This window comes from Desmodus rotundus, chromosome 12 (genome assembly GCF_022682495.2).
Source record: "Desmodus rotundus isolate HL8 chromosome 12, HLdesRot8A.1, whole genome shotgun sequence".
NCBI classification, from domain to species: domain Eukaryota; kingdom Metazoa; phylum Chordata; class Mammalia; order Chiroptera; family Phyllostomidae; genus Desmodus; species Desmodus rotundus.
The window spans coordinates 99,882,895-99,898,954 of NC_071398.1; the positions used below are offsets into that span (position 1 = coordinate 99,882,895).

Consider the following 16,060-nt stretch of genomic DNA (forward strand, 5'->3'; position numbering starts at 1 on the left):
TTCTCAGTCCACCAGGCAAGGGAGCTGAGCAGAGACTAGCAGGCCAGACAGGGGCGCTCTGCAGCAGCCACCCACAGACCGGACTGCGACCAGCTTGAGGGGGCCAGACAGTGCAGTTGTGGGGGGGCCGGGGAGCTGTAAACAGACTGGGCCCCGGGGTCCCCATGCCAGTCACAGCGCCCTCTGACAGGCTGGGGCTCCTTACAAACGGCGTCAGAGTCCAGGCTGTGAAGAAGTGACGGAGAGGATGGATTCCTGTGAAGGTGAGCCCTGTTAAGGCTGCAAAGGTGAAAACCCACCTGTCCCCAGGTCCCCTACCTGCCTCACTGCCACCCACACCCTACATCACAGGAAGGGGCCTCCGCAGGTGTTCCCGTCCTTCCGGGTATATTGGCTACCTGACAAAACCCGGACAGATGGAAACACACACACGCCAGCTTAGTACACATTCTTCCTTGTTACTTTGTAGTGTTAGGACCCGACCCCCTGCCTTCACTGTCACCTCCTTTCTTAGGGGCCATCATAAAACATGGGGTACATGTCACAGCCTTATGGAAACCACCTCCTCACTGTCCAGCTGCTCCTCACTGCTGAGAATTCCTCACGGACTGACCCACCCTGGAGAGTGGGCGGGTCTAGTCCAACCTCACTGGAGGCCCTGGGTGGTCTGGGGGCCAAGGCTGACCCTCCTTGGCTGATCAGAGCACGCTACCCCCAAATGCCTCCTCTCCTCTAAGGGACAGAGGGCACAATAGAAAACGCATGGATGTCAGACTCAGGCCTGGGCTCCCTTCCTGCCTCTGATGCTCACAGCTACTGCACTTGAAATGCAGCGAAAGCACGGGAAGAACTCATTTTGTTACATTTTATCCATTGCAGTGCAGACAGCTCCACCCAGTGGGTGGCTCCCGCGCTGTACAACACAGACCCAGGCCCTTGGGTTCCGTCACTGCAGCTTGCGGCCACTTTTGAGTTTGGAGCCGCCCTCCGTCTCGCATCCATCCCCGGATCCACCAGAAGCTGTAAGTCCTCACGTGGTGTCGCTAAGTGTCTCTGTGCCCATTTGCACTGATAAAATCTGGTCTTTGTACCCAAATGTGGGCACTTCCATTCATCTCTGTCGAGTTTCACCTCCTCCTTCAATTTAAACTCTGACTTCAGTTGTTAGGCAAGAGGAACAGTCTTCCACAGTGATGTTTTTAAAAAAGGGTTTTATTTATTTATTTTTAGAGAGAGGAGAAGGGAGGGAGAGAAACATCTGATGTGTGACGGGCCCATCAATTGGCCGCCTCCTGCATGTCTCTAACGGGGGACCCAGCCTGCAACCCAGGCCTGTGCCCCAGCTGGGAATCGAACCAGAGACCTTTCAGTTTGCAAGCTGGCACTCAATCCGCTGAGCCACACCAGCTAGGGCTCAACAGAGCTGTGTAAAACTTCACTATCATCCTGTGTATTAGCCATCGTAGGTCCTAACTAGAACGAGCACTTTCCTCCTCGAGTCCAGTGTTCTGCAGCTGTGAAAATGTTGCTACTGTGAACCCGTTACCACAATTAGACGTCTTCCGGCCTCCGGTGTGAAGTCGGCACTGGCTGGCTGGCCAGAGCGCACGCCCCCCCGCCAACCCTCAGGCCCCTGTTACCACCAGGGAACAGGCCCTCGACAGGAAATAATCGTAGAGTCAGGGTCACGGACGAGGCTGATGCCAGATAAATTTTATTATATGTAGAAAAAAAAGGAACTGGAAATGAAAGTCAGTCACTCACAAAGCATGAGCGTGTTTAACGTCCCCCCCCAACCCCAATGCTTCTCTAGTGGCAGCATCTGGACCCACCGCCCAAGCCCGTTTTAACCCAACCCAGATGCTGGAAGGCAGAGCACACGGTCGTGCCCATCAGGCCGAGGAGGGCGATGGAGCCCAGGGCGCCCCTGCTCCGTTTGCCGGGTTCTGGAAGAGAGGGGAAAGCCGAAGTTACCGGGAGGCTCCAGGAGCTTCGACGCCTTTGGCACCCACGGCACGTCCTCTCGGGGAGTCGGCTGCTGCGCCAGACCAGCTGGCTGACCCCCTTTATGCAAAGTAACGTGTCAGGACGGGGTGGCTGGGACCTTAGAAGAGTATCGGGATAACGCCTGGAGCCGCTTAGAACCGGGACCTTGGCGGTGCTCTCCTCTTCTTTAGATGTAAGCACGGCAAAAACGTCCGCGGTGAGGAGCCGGGCTCCAGAGTCAGCTTGTCTGGCTCTGCCTCAGCGCACAGTCTCCACACAGTAGCCCTGTGTCCTACACAGAGGCTTAGTCTTCCTTTTTCCTTTTAAAGATTTTATTTATTTACTTTTAGAGAGAGGGGAAGGGAGGGAGAAAGAGAGGGACAGAAGTTGCCTTTTGCATGCCCCCCAACTGGGGACCTGCCCTGCAACCCAGGCATGTGCCCTGACTGGGAATTGAACTGGCGACCCTTTGGCTGGCAGGGCAGCACTCAATCCACTGAGCCACACCAGCCAGGGCTGGAGCCTTAATCTTTCTAAGCCTCAGTTTCCTCGTCTATAAAATAGGGTAATATTATCCACATCGCAGAATTGTTGGAAGGTTTCCAATAGTAATATGCAAAGTTCTTAGAACAGCAACGGGACACACAGAAAATGCTCAATAAAAGCAGTAAGTTTTGTTACCATTCACAGGTCAGTAAAAAGAAAGAAGGTAGCGGGCCTTTCGCCTAGACGTCACGTTACCCCCCTCTCCTGAAAGGATGGGAAACACAATAGCCCAGGGTCCCTGTTTGCGGCCCCGGGTCCCTGTTTGCGACCCAGGCGGGGATGCTCCACTCACCTCCTGTGTAGTAGCCATAGGCGTAAAGGACTCGTCCAACAATCCAGGCCAAGCCCAAGCCCGAGACTATTCTCTGAAAAAAAAAAAGGAGCAGGGGTGTGTAATGTGAGTGTTTGCATTCACGGAACAGGCAGATGTGTACGAACATTTAGGGCTGACTGTACAACATTTTAGCCAAAAGTCCACGATTTCACTCCCTGGGGCTGGGGGTCCCTCACTTTGGTGGGTCATGACCATAGACGTGGCTTCTGGCAGCTGGTGCAGACCAGGGGACTCTGCAGGTTTAGTTCCAGGAGTGGGAACATCTGATATTTGGTCACAGCTTGGTTAAGGGGAGACACTTTCTGTCCAAGGACCCAAAAAGCAAGTAATTGGTGCCGACCAACCCCGAGGCCCGCCCCACCTCTAACGGATGCGTCCTACATGCAGGTGCCTACGGGTCAGGTCTGCTAAGCCAGCTGTCTGCCTGGTCAGCTCTCCTGGGTCACCTCAGGGGATCAGTAGGTATGTGTTGCACAAATGAATGAATATGCAAAAAAACCCCGCTAATGGACACAAGCCTTCTAGAGTTAGATCTGGGTTCAAATTCTAACTCTTCAACCCTGTAGCCCTTTGACCTTGAGAAAGTTACAGAGTATCCACAACGTTTCCCCTTATCTGTAAAGAAACGGGAAAGTCTACCCACTTTAAAGAACCGGGTAAGAGGCAACTGAATGAAATTCTTTTATACACAGGGCACCCAGACGAAATCCATCGTATCCCAGACGAAAGGCCGGGACTAACTTACCGGGTGGTACACACCGCCCACAGCTAGGAAGAATAAGAAGGGAGGGTAGACTTCCAACCTGCAAGACACAGAAAGGCACTCACTGAAAAAGCGCCCCTATAAGGACGTTTTTGTAGAATGGGGAGCCCTTTACTTTACTTGCCAAGTTCGACCCCCGAGAGGGAAATAAACAGCGTCCAAGGGGGAAGAGCAGGGCCCTGACCCGCCTCTGGGATCAGAGGTGGCTGAGAAAGCGGAGTGGGAGCCCACCCCTCTGTCTAACCAGCTGATGAGAACAGCCTTGTGACTCAGAGTGGGCTTCCTTATAGAGCTCGGGGCCCCTCCCTCCCTGGGGCTGGCAGACTCGATGTCACTTTAGAGGGGATGTGCTAGGCGCACACAGAGGTCAGTGCGGCACTAGGGACAGTCCTGAAAAGATTACCCAGAATCCCACCGTTCTACCCCTCTTCACTTTGCTTAACATTCAATCTGTTCAGTTACAAGTTTTTTTTAAAGATTTTATTTATTTATTTTTAGAGAGAGGGGAAGGGAAGGAGAAAGAGAGAGAAACATCAATGTGTGGTTGTGTCTCTCACGCCCCCTACTGGGGACCTGGCTTGCAACCCAGGCATGGGCCCTGACTGGGAATCGAACCAGCGACACTTTGGTTTGCAGGCCAGTGCGCAATCCACTGAGCCACACTAGCCAGGGCCGCTTACAAGTGTCTTAAAGGATACTTTTAATGATCTCCACCATGGCTACAACAAACAGGGCACTAAAGGCCGGGGGTGGACAGAGGCATCCCCTCCACACGGGGCTTGGGTGCCGCAGGCCCACTCACGTGTTCTGGTGGGCTCGCTGGATGCAGTTGAAGAGGTGCCCATTCTCCGGGTCCGAGCTGTACATGGTGGGGTACTGCGGGAAAGAGGGTGTGACGGTCAGACGTCAGCACAGTTACCCATCGACTAGGAGCTGCTCCGGCCCCCAGCATCTCCTACCGGACCCCCGACAGATGATCAATGTCTGCTGGGCGTTAGCAGTGACCGGGGCTGGTTCCCACGGCAGATCTGATCGGGGTCTGTCCACACGCAGTCATAAGGGACAGAGGCAGCTTGCGCAAAGCCATCACTGACGGACTTCTCATGCATTCCACTGGCGACCCAGGGAAACGGCGCCTGCCCAGAGTCACCAGATGCCCCCGCCTTGCAAGAGGCTCCTTCGTGGGGGCAGACACCAAGTGGGTGAGAATTTTAATGGACGTGTCCATTAAAAAATGAAAAGAAAAAACCCAAGAAACTAGGTAAGAAAACGTTAAAAGAAGCTCTAATTAAAGAGTCTAATCATAAGTTGCTAAACAGAAATGGACACCTTGATGTGCTCGCCGGGGACAACCTCAGTGATGCCCCCCAGCCCAGCCCGGACTAATGGAGGCATCTGAGAGGCCGCTTCCCCGTGCCCAGCGCCTCGGCCCAGGCTCCCAGCAGCACCACGACTCTCTGCCTGGGAAACAGGACGTCACCGGAGGCGGCCACACCAGGGAACAATGTGGTCGTTGAGCCCTCATTAGAAAAATAACACCTTCCTGGCAAAGAGCTCTGGCCAAAGGCAGACTGGTCTCCTGCCAGCCCACCTGGCCTTTCCACAGGAGAGACCAAGTGAAGCCAGGAAGGAACCCCTCCCAGCAAGGCCCATATTCTCGCCGTCTTCCTGCCAGAAAGGGGCGGGATTTCCGACAGGTGCTGCTGAGGACCCCTAGCTCGCCTCACCTGTCCCTCCAGGCCAGGAGACAAGTTCTCACCTGGGCAAGCCCACAGCAGCACCAGCGTGCCCCCACTCACCTCCACCTTGTACTTCTTGCGGGCCTTGGAGACGTTGATGGCGAGATGGGCGACCATGATGAAGCTGGCGGCCCCCGTCAGAACCACGAACCCGTACTCCTTGGAGAGGACGGCCATCTCGGCTCTGGGGGACAAAGCACAGGTGAGGCAGGCCCGCGGCAGGCGCGGCCAGAGCTCGAGCACACCTGCAGGTCAGAGACAGGCCAGTGACCAATGCTTTGAAGACGTGGCGGGAGGTGCTGCGGGATGTCAGGCAACGGAGTTTAGAAATCACCCAAAGATGCAATTCCTGGAAAGGTCACCATCTTACGTCTGCTCCCTCTCGTGCCTGGTGCTTTGGATCAGCACATTACTGAGATGTTTCTAATTTCTGAGCTGCTCGTGAGGGGCGTCCACGCGCCCCCCGTCTCTGGGATGGGGACACACGGGAAAGGGCTGTCTCCAGCCCCAGCACAGGTGTCACCTGCCGGTCCCGTCTCCTGGCCACCCTGTGTGGCCGGCAGAGGACGAGGAGACAGGCCGCACCCTGAGCTGGTGCGCCCCTGTTCTCTCCTGGGTGAGTCATTTTCCAAGTGGAGAAAGCCAGCTCAGAACAGAAGTGCGGGCTGCGTTCTGAACACCTTTGAAAATGAATGACTGCGCTTTCCGAGCCGCCTGACGCCCTCGGAATTGCGAACATCTGAGCGACCGGGCCGTCGAGAATAAAGCCGTCTCTCACTTTGGGACAAGCTGCCGGTTTAAGAACAGTACAACTAAACACATTTGGTTTAGGTCCGAGTTTCCAAGTTGAGAGCTTCCAGGACCAAAAGTCTGCACAGGGTGCCGGGCTTGCTGGCCGCGTGGGGACGTCCACCTGGCGTTTGCCCAGCACGTTCCAGCTCAGCTCACGTGCGCTCCTCCCCAACCGCCCCCCCAGCTCCACTGGATGCACGAGGAAATGGGAGCTCAGCGGGAGGAGGGCAGAGGTGAGACCAGGGCGTGTTTTAGGGTTCTCCCCCCAACCCAACCAGCCCAGGCAAACCGTAAGCATTTGGCGGCTTGCTCTTCCCGTGTGTACGGGCTGGGGGTGGGAGAAGCCCGGTGGCAGGACCAAGTGCCTCCCGAGGGGGTGTTTCTACTGCAGGCAACAAACCCCTGAGAGCAAGCATTCAGAAACCTGCAGCTAGGATCGAGGGGTGCGACTCCGCTCCTCTTCCAAAGCAGAGACGCAGTCCAGGAGGTTAGACCCAGCGACCGCCACTCCCCTCACACCTTGCTAAAGTGACAGGGGATGGATGGTTTGCAAAGGACCGCATTGTCCTCGGAGGGGACAGGAGACGATCCACCGTCCCCAAGGCTTCCCTGCAGCAGCTGCTGACCCAGCTGCACAGGGGCAGGAGCAAAGCCTGCACAGCTGTCCCGACACCCCGGAGCACCCACCAGGTGGGGCGCCGTGCTCCGTAGGTCCCGTGCTAACACAGAGCTGCTCTCCCGTGGGGCCAGCGGTGGAGCTCCCTCAGGAGAGGTGCCCTCTGCGCCAAGCATGGGGCTGTGCCTATAGATGCCTGTGGGGTCCCTGGAGCAACCTGGCATTCAGGTGGCTTTTGGGAATGACCCCCTCCAACTGAGATGCTCCTCGTGGGCTGGCAGTGGGAACAAAGGAAGCACCCTACGTACTTAAGTTTCCTTTTGTTCCCCCTCAGAAGTCCCTGTGGAAACCATGGAAGTGACCTTGGCTGCACTGCTTCGAAGGAGGAGTCAGAACCCAGAGAGGCTGCAGAAAACCTAAGTCCAGGAGGGACTGAAAGCAGGTAAGACGAGTCCTTGTGGGAAAGAGTCAACTTAATTCCCTCGGGGGTCAGAACACCTTTATCAGGTGAGTCCCTTTTTCCTAGGAGCCTGGGGCAAAGGGAGGGACGTTTCCAGGATGCAGGCACCCAAACTGCTGGCTCTGCTCACAGGGCCCTGCCCGGCAGTCACAGCCACGCCCAGGCCCCGCCAGCCCACAGCCTGGCAGATAGCTTCCCGGCTCAGGCTCCAGAGGCTGATAAGTGGCACCTTCCAGTCTCCGCACTGCGCTCCTGCAGGGCGGCACACCCTGCTCTGTCCCCTGCAGCCCTTTCATCTGCCCCTCCCAGATAAGGTGCTGGGGTGAGGGCTCCGCCCTGGACTGTCCTCTACGTGGCTGAGGCACCAGCCGGGTCCAGGAGCCCCAGAGGGCTCAGCGCACAGTTCGGAGCGACTCTTGCCTCCCCGGCCCGCTCGTTCGTGAACCACCGTGCAGTGCTCCAGGTTAAAACTTACGGTCTGTATAAACACAGGTGTACTTGGGCGTATACAGGGTGGGGCAGATGCAGGCTTGCTCATGCGGAAAATCCTACAAGAATAACACCCCTGATGTTGTTCTTCCCTCTCGCTGGTTATTCCACCAGGAATCTGGCTGGTTCAAAGACCTTCACCTCTGCACTATTTATCATCGCGAAGGCAGAAATAGTGCGGCCGCCCAAGCAGAAAGGACCACACGAACAAGGTGATGTAGTACAGCGAGGAAAATGCCGAGTCAGGGTTAGCTGATCGCGTGCGCGGTAACCAAGAGCGTGTGTATGTCCTACGGTCTTGGTTTTCTCAATAACAGAAAACGATTACAGAAGAAAATAGCAAAGCCATAGCCTACTTATTTCTAGATGGCTGAATTATAGATTTTTCCTTCGCACTTCCCTATAATTTCCAAAAGGAGCCAATATCTACCCAAGAAGTTATATAAAGACGGCCTGGCCCTAGTCGGCAGTGTGTCCGGATGGCACCAGGCTTGCGTCCCGACACCCACTCTGTGGTCACCAGGCTGCTTAGCAGGGAGAACGCTCCCTGGGGGTCCGACGGTCTGAGTCAGAACGTGGCCCTCACGCCTCGTAGCTGTGTCCTGGGAAAAATCGGCATCTTTCAGCTGCCTGCTGCCTCGTTTATTCAGTGGAGAAAATAAGGGTGCCTGCCCTGCCTGTGGGCGTGAGGAGCAGGTGGAGGCGGAGTCTGTACCCCCCTTGGTGCCCAACACTCAGCGGTGCTTGTCAGTGCAAAACCTCGGGCTACCTTCCTACACTGATGCTCTGTGGACTGGGGTTGGCCCTGATTCAGTTATGAAAGGGGATGTTTGAATAAATGGTAACGGATGTACATTTAAGCACTCATCACTTAGAACTGCTACTTTAAAATAGCAAATGAAGCTTAGAGCTGTGTGTATTCCCCTCCTTTTCTGAAGTCTGAGCAGCCAGCCGTGTCCAAATATACCATCTGAAAAGCAGGGATGTTTAGGAGGCAGCGTCTTACCAGGGCTGACTCTGGGGAAAAAAGCAAACTTCGTCCATTCGGCCCATCCCTGGCAGGGACGAGTGTGTGTGCATTCACCTGTCCTCGTTTACCTATGCCTACTGTGCACCTGCTGTGTGCCTACTGTGTGCCACTCACTGGGCTGGGGCTGCAGGCGAGGGGGGTCACAGTCAGACTTGGGCCCCCACCCCCACGAGGCTCATTTCTAGTGGGGGGAGCAGAAAGTAAGCAAGCAGGCAGCTAATTCCAGATTTTTCCCATCACAGCGATGGTCAGAAGCTGGGCACAGAAAGCCCCCACAAAAACAAAACCGAGCGGGTTGGGGAGAGGCAGGCGGCATTTTTGAGGCGGTGCGGGCTTCGAGCCAGCAGATTCCTGGCGGTCTGGACAGAGGTCGAAACAGCACACTTGAGAGAAGATGACGTCAGAGGGTTAAGGGAACCTGAATCATTCTATCCAATTTTTCTTCTTGTTTTCAATCCTCATGTGAGGATATTTTTAAGTTGATATTAGAGAGAGAAGGAGGGAGGGAGGGGTCAGAGGGAGAGAGGGAGAGAGAGAAACATGAATCAGCTGCCTCCCCTGCGTGCCTCAACCGGGGATCAAACCTGCCACCACCTGCACCTTTGGGTTACTGAACGAGCTCGGAGCAGCCCGGCCAGGGCAGTTTTTCTGGCTTAATTAGACACCCCCTGTCACTGAGTTAAGAAGGGATGCCCTGGGGGACGTTCTCACTCTTGGCAGACTGGGATACCCTGGCTGACTCCTCCTGTCCTCTCCAGTGGAGAAAACGGGGCGGGGCGGAGGAGACAGGGAGAATTCTGAGCAGGCCCTGGGTCCACACACAGCCTCCAAGCCGGGTGGGGGGAGCCATCGAGTCTCTCTGCAAATGGGAGACTGCTGACCGCGGCCGCCCCAGGACGGTGGGAGGAATTCAGTGACATAAACGAGATACGAATGTTTGACCCGCCCTGGTCCAAATGCACGCACTGTCAATGGGGGGGGGGGGGCACTCGCGTGTGTCTGTCCACGTGGGAAATAAGTCCTGAGTGAGGAGGTACGGTGTTCTCTACCAGCCAGTGACGTCTCACCTACACACCCCCGGTCACGCTGGACCCTCTGGAGCCTGGCCTCCCAGGAGATGTGACACTGGGGACAGGCTGCAGAATATTCTCCAGGGTCTGAGGGCAGCAACCTCAGAGGCAGGGAGAGAATGGGGAGAAGCCACGGGACACAGAAGAAAATAAAATTCTTAGCGATTCCTTTAATGGGGCTTATCTGTTCAAGTCGCTGCCAGACAAAACCATTTACCGGTGGGGACTGCTTGCCAGCCGCGCTCACCTGCCACGGTCCTCAGCGCTGCTCAGCACGGTTCCTTCGCTCCCAGGACCAAGCCCTGCACCCCGCCCCCTACTGGACACCGTGCTCGAAGGGAGTGGCCATGCGGTGCTCCTGACCCGGAAGGAAGGACACAGACAAGGGGAGGGACAGGGCGTGGAGGGCTGTGAAACAGGAGGGGACAGACTGCAGCGAAGGCTCCGTGGCACAGAGACCGAGACGCGTGAGGAAAACACGGGCAGAGAGCACAGCAAGCCCGAGGCATGGAAGACAGGGAAAGGGGACCGGCGTGTGCGGGTGGGCAGCAGCGAGGGCGGGGAAGAGTGCGTGGAGTGGTCGGTTATTTTCACCTGTGATGCTCGTTACCAGCACATCTGTTATGACTGCCCGCCGACCACTGTTCTGAGGGGCTTGCCAGTCGTGACTCCGGAAGCCCCTCGGAGCAGCCCCGCGACAGGTTACTGTTTCCACCTTGCAGAGGAGGTTATGCCGTCGGCCCAAGGTCACACAGCCAGGCCGTGGGTAGCAGGGTCTGTGCCCTCAGTCCTAGGTGGCCTTGCAGGCCGGAGCCACCTTTGACCACACCTGCCCTCCGGAGCGTAGTGCCAGCAAGAACAGGAAGCTAGTCATTAATGCTGACTTGGTGAGCGACTAAAGCCTGAGAGCTTTCTAAGTGGAAGAAAGAAAACCCTTGGAAAAGGTCCAAAAAGGAACATTTTTAAAAAAACAAGCGCCGGCATCGCAGTATGACAAACGAGGAGAGATCGCAGGAAGGGAAGAGCGGCCTCCCGCCTCTCGGGTGCCCAGGTCTGCAAGGAGACAGGCTGCACAGGGACGGACGCCCCTTTTTTGTGACCGTCCCTTAACCGGCATCAGACAGGCACCGAGGACCACAGGGACCCAAGACCCAAATCTCCAGAAGAGGGGAAAAGGCATCTCAAATGGGTCACACTGCCACCACTTGGATTTTCCGTCACAAGAAACACGGGCCGATGGCAGTCAAGTCCCAGCCACAGGGTCCCCATCAGGGTACCAGCTGCTGGGAAGGAAGGAACCGCCAGGCTGCTGGCTGGCGCCCAGGACAGGAGTCTAACTGTCTGTACCAGCCATTCCCATTTCTGAGGCTGGGGAGAGAAAACATCGCTTATTTTAAAAAGCGTCCTAAGGCCCCAAAATAGTAGAACCCAACTCCCAGCTAATAAACAGGTCAACTCTAGAAAGAACTTGGGGTTCGGGGGGGGACCTAAGATCCCAAATGCCGAAATCCTTAAAGGTATTTGCAAACGCATTTGGAGGGTAGTACACCTGCCCTGTCTCCTCGCTGCGTTTCTCCCACACTCCCCCACCTGTGAGAGAGAGTGTGGGAGACTCAGGAATTCTATTTTACACGGCAGCCACCTACTTGCTAACCGCTAAATCCTTCTTTCCAGGAGGATGGTAAACTCGTAACAAGGATCCATAAATCAGCTGCAAAAACCGTGGCAGTATATATCCTTTCAAACAAGTACTGCTTTAAAAATGCTAACCAGTTCACGGTCAGATGTGGTGGGCACTGGGGTTCTGGATATGGATTTAGATGTTTAAAGATGAACGTAGGGAACAGTATATTTCAATGCAGCCAGCAGTGCAGTGGGCACGGCATTACTTTTTGACAGACTGATTGTCATCCACGTCATCCAGATTGTTCGGGGCTGATCGGCATGTCCCTGGATGAGGGGCTAAAGCCCTTCTTTTACACACACTCAGTCCACATGCTGTCCTCCGATTAGGTTCCCTTTGGTGACTCTCTCCTTGGAGACACAGGTCAGCAGGAGGACTTCAAAATGCGGGGACACTGCCCTCCTCTGTTTGTCCCTTCCTGTAAGGAAGCCTGGGGCGCACTTTCTGTGGAGGGCCAGCGTCTCTCTCTACCAGCCCTAGCTAGTTTATATATAGTAACATGGGCTGGGGAAGACGCTTGACAAAATTTTCTATTTCTGTAACACTGTGTCAGAAAGGAGGCTTAACACATCTTCCAAGGAGCTGAAAAGTATTTGTTTGGATTTAGATGTTAGTTTTATTGAACCCCCTTATATTTAACTCCTGGGAGGAGAAACATTCTTGATCCCCCTACTCAGGTAGTCGTGAACCAGGTTCACGGAAGTGCATTCACTGAACTGAATTCACTGAACTAAATAGAACACCCGTGGGAGCCTCGCCACACTGCAAGCCCGCAGTGACCTCAGATATCCCAAGGGAAGCCCTGCTCTGGCCCCCGGGCACAGAGGAAGCTACACCCAATGGCCCCAGTCCTGCATGACCACGCCTAGGTCCCTGGCACATCTGCAGAGCAGAAAAGTCCTTCATCCAGGGCGCCCCACCCCCTCTCCTACCCAGCCTCCTGCCTCCGCTCTCCCTTCACCTCCTTTCCCACTCTTGTCCCCTACGCTACAATGTAGCTCGTAACCTCGTGACTCCCGAGGAAAGTATCAGCAGAAGCCACAACTCGCGGATGACTCACCATGGAGTCTCCAGCCCCATCCACCGCCCCGCAGCGCCACCAGACAGGGGGGAAGTTGACAGAAATCCAGGGCAGAACTGTAAATGAAGATTCCGCCTCCTCCAGCGCACGGTTCCTGCTCTAAGGCTGAGGTAGGAAATACCCCACTTTAAGGCTCCAATGCAAACTGACAAACGTTTCTGCGCAGCAGGAGGAAAACAAACACGATGCTCTGGGGACTCTCAGAAGGTCCCTAGCAACACAGTCACATCTGCAGCGGGCACCGCGCTCCAGGCCGCTTTAAGCCCGGAGCTACCTGTGGGCCTGCCCTGTCCACTGTCCGCTGTGCCTGGCCGCCCATCCTTTCGCAGCAGATCTGCGGCCGGCAAGGTCGTGTGCGCTCGGGAGGCACAGCGCGGGGACAGGAGGAGAGGGAAGGAAGGGACTTGGGGAGGGTTGACCTTGAGAATCTCCCTGAGTTGCAGATGGCACGGTCAGGCCTGGCTTAGACGCCGCAAACCGACTCCATCCTGGGAGGGTACAGGGCAGGTAGAGGGCGAAGGGGATGGAAAGGTAAAAAGGAATGTACAGACAGGAAGAGGAAGAGAGCACGAGTCCCTATTCAGCTGGGGAAGACAGAGTTATGGGCAGTGCCCGGAGCAGGGGCTGAAGTGCCTCCGAGGGCCGGCGTGCCCCGCAGCGTGCACTCACCTGGGTCACCTCGGAAGGGCTGGTGCAGACCCCAGGTGCGCAGCGGAGTGTGGATGCAGCACCCAAGGCCTCCGGCAGGATGGGGCGTGGCTCGAGAAGGCCCCGCCCGCCCCCAAGGCCAGGCGAGGCCCCGCCTCCAAGGCGAGGGTCCGCTTGCGCCTTTGAAGGACAGCTCTAGGCTCCCCCTTGTGAACCAGAAACTGAAATTTCTTGCTCCTCACGCCTGTCCACTGGTTTACCCCTTCCACTCCCAAATTTATTTATCTACTCCCACCCACAAGTGCCTTTGTAGCTGCTTTTCCACGGTGGCCCTGCCAGCTCATGCTTTCCGGATTGGGTTTGCAGAACGGTCGCACGTAAGTAGTTTGTCCCTACTACCGCCACCGTAGCTTGCATCTGGGCGCGGCGCAGGCTGGTACTGCGCGTGCGTGGAAGTAGGGGCGCCCCGGCGTGGGTGGGGTTGGTGCAGCACGTGCTCGGTGTCTCCCACGGCCGCATTGGTGGAGGGAAGGGGTTTAGGGGTGTGCGGGCCCGCGCTTTCCCGCGACTGGGGAAGGTTCCTGTTAGTCACCGTTGTCGAGATCCCGAGCTGAGCCTTGCCGGTTGCACTTGCCCAGGCTTCTTCCCACCCCACCCCGTTCTCGCTGTTCTGTTCTTCCGAACGGACTGCGTGGCCTCAGGGACCAAGGGGATCGCATGTGCGAGCCCCAGTTGTGCGTGGAGTCCCGTCGCGGGCGGCTTGGCGGTGGGGGCGGCCTCGGGAGCAGGACTCAGGACTCGCGCTGGCGCTGTGAACTCGGCTCGCCCCTTCGCTCCGACCCCCGCCTCCTGCAGGGGCGCCATCTCCGGCCCCTGGGGGCGCTGGTCCCCTTTGAGAGCGCCTGGGAGCCGAACGATTCCAAATGGAGGCGCGGCAGGCAGCGCTCCAGATCTCAGAGGGCTGCAGGCTGCGGGTGGGGTGCGGTTTGCTGGGCTGGCATGCACATACACACACGCGCGCGCGCGCCCGGCGAGGGCTCGTAAAAGGTCTACTGTCCCCGTTTCAGCACCTTCCAAGCATTCTCACGCTTTCGACTTCTTAGGTGCAAGAAGGCCTTACATATTTCAGGGTTCTGGCATGTTGCTTGGAAAGAGCTTGTTTTATTGAACTTTGAAAGGAAGAAGATAGGAAAGCAGTACTTTCTTATGGAGGAAGGCCCCCTGCCCCCCCCTTGCTGCTATAGACCAGATGCCCCTCTTCCTATCTTGAAACTCAATCCCCAGTGTGTTGGCGTTTCAAGGTGCAACCTTTGGGAAGGAAGAGGTGATTAGTCTTGAAGGTGGGGCCCCCATGAATGGGATTAGTGCCCTGGTGAGAGACCCCAGAAAGCACCCTCAGCCAAGGCTGTCATTAGACACTGAATCTGCTGGTACCTTGACCTTGGCCTTCTCAGCCTGCAGAACTTCCAGAAATAAATGCCTGCTGTTTAAGCCTCCAGCCTATGGTGCTTTTGTTGCAGCTGGAAGGAAGTGAGTCACTTGCTGGCTCTTCTCTGTAAGAAGAGGCAGTGGGAGGTGCTGGGAGGAGGGACTGAAGAATCAGGAGCAGGATTCTGGCCCCTCCTTCCCAGTGTTTCCTGTTAGACCACAGAATCACGCAGGAGAAGCTGCAGCAGACACTTCTCCCCTTCCTTGCTTTAGTTTGTACCATGTGGCCTATTCCGGGACTTGGTGAAGTCACTGGTTTATGGCTCCCCGGCTCCAGTGTTAGTTGGATGAAGGGGATGATATGGTCTATTTTCCACCGTATCCCCAGTGCTTCGAAGGGCCTGGCATACAGTTAGCACTCAATAATTGTTACATGGATGCCCAGATGGCCAGTTCCTGTTGCCGAGCCGTCTGGAACTCCCTGGTTTCCAGACCTTTCTGTGAAGCCTGCACCTCTAGTGACCACTGACCCTGGTAGTCCTGCAGCCTTGCAAGCAGCATCCAACGCAGCAAATGAGCCAGAGTCCCTTTCTGCGTGCGGAGCCACCTCACATACTCGACAGAGGGCAGCGACTATGTCACTGCCTCTGCCAGAGACGGGGCAAGGCTCCTGTCCCTCACTGCGTGGGCCTGGGCCTCGGTCCTGCAGAGGCATTCCAGAATAGCCAGTACGTAGCTGTGTGATTCTGGGAGGAATGGCGTAACCTCTCCGAAACTCGTCGGGTCTTTTTATCTGCAAAATTTGCCTACTATACATATATTTTGCCTGGCTGTTGTGAAGATAGTAGGTAGTCGGGGCCCACAGTAGGCGCTTAATAAAAGCTGTTGTTATTACGGTTCTTGTTGATGGCACCTCAAAAGTCTTCTTGCTAATCCCTCTGCCTTCATTTGGGACTGAAGTGTCCTCTGACCTGGAAAATCACACTAGTATTTTTACTGGCTTCTCTTGCAGAGTTCCTCACCCACAGCTGCAGCTCCCTCTGTGAAGCTGACCTCCTGTTTGATGGCCGAGCAGTGGCTTCAGGACGAAGTCTAGACTCTCGAACAGGCCATTTCCATTCCGCCCCATCAGAAACATAGACGGAGGCCCCCAGCAGACCCTAGTCACCTGCAGCCTCAGCCCTGCTAGGAGTCACTCTATCCTGACTTCCGTGGTTATGGTTTCCTTGCGTTTAAAAAAATTTTACTACCCGTGGATGCATTTCTAAATACGATAGTTATTTTTCTGTTTATGGGCTCTGTTCAAATGGAATCGTACTGGAATTTTGTTGTTCCTTGCCTCTTTTGCTCAATGTTAGGTTTATGAGATTCATTATTTCGTAGCATGTGGCTGA

At 55.8% G+C, this 16,060-nt stretch overlaps 2 protein-coding genes across 3 annotated transcripts in view; one reads left to right on the top strand and one right to left on the bottom strand.

Annotated features, from left to right (window-relative positions):
- Positions 1–1,685: 1,685 nt before the first annotated feature.
- MGST3 (microsomal glutathione S-transferase 3) lies at positions 1,686–13,408 on the bottom strand. Its single transcript, XM_024553915.3, has 6 exons — positions 13,260–13,408; positions 5,429–5,552; positions 4,432–4,505; positions 3,612–3,669; positions 2,825–2,897; positions 1,686–1,946 (listed from the first exon to the last, which is right to left on the bottom strand). The coding sequence occupies exons 2-6, from the start codon at positions 5,543–5,545 to the stop codon at positions 1,810–1,812; spliced, it is 459 nt and encodes a 152-aa protein (XP_024409683.1). The 5' UTR covers positions 5,546–5,552; positions 13,260–13,408; the 3' UTR covers positions 1,686–1,809.
- RXRG (retinoid X receptor gamma) overlaps positions 12,192–16,060 on the top strand; it is a 104,441-nt gene continuing 100,572 nt past the window's right edge. The window contains exon 1 of one of the 2 annotated variants that reach the window (XM_053915427.2): positions 12,192–12,700. The gene's annotated coding sequence lies outside the window, so the exon portion shown is untranslated. Of the gene's footprint in view, positions 12,701–13,412; positions 13,616–16,060 lie in introns of those variants that run through there. The other variant, XM_053915429.2, reaches the window with a different exon arrangement.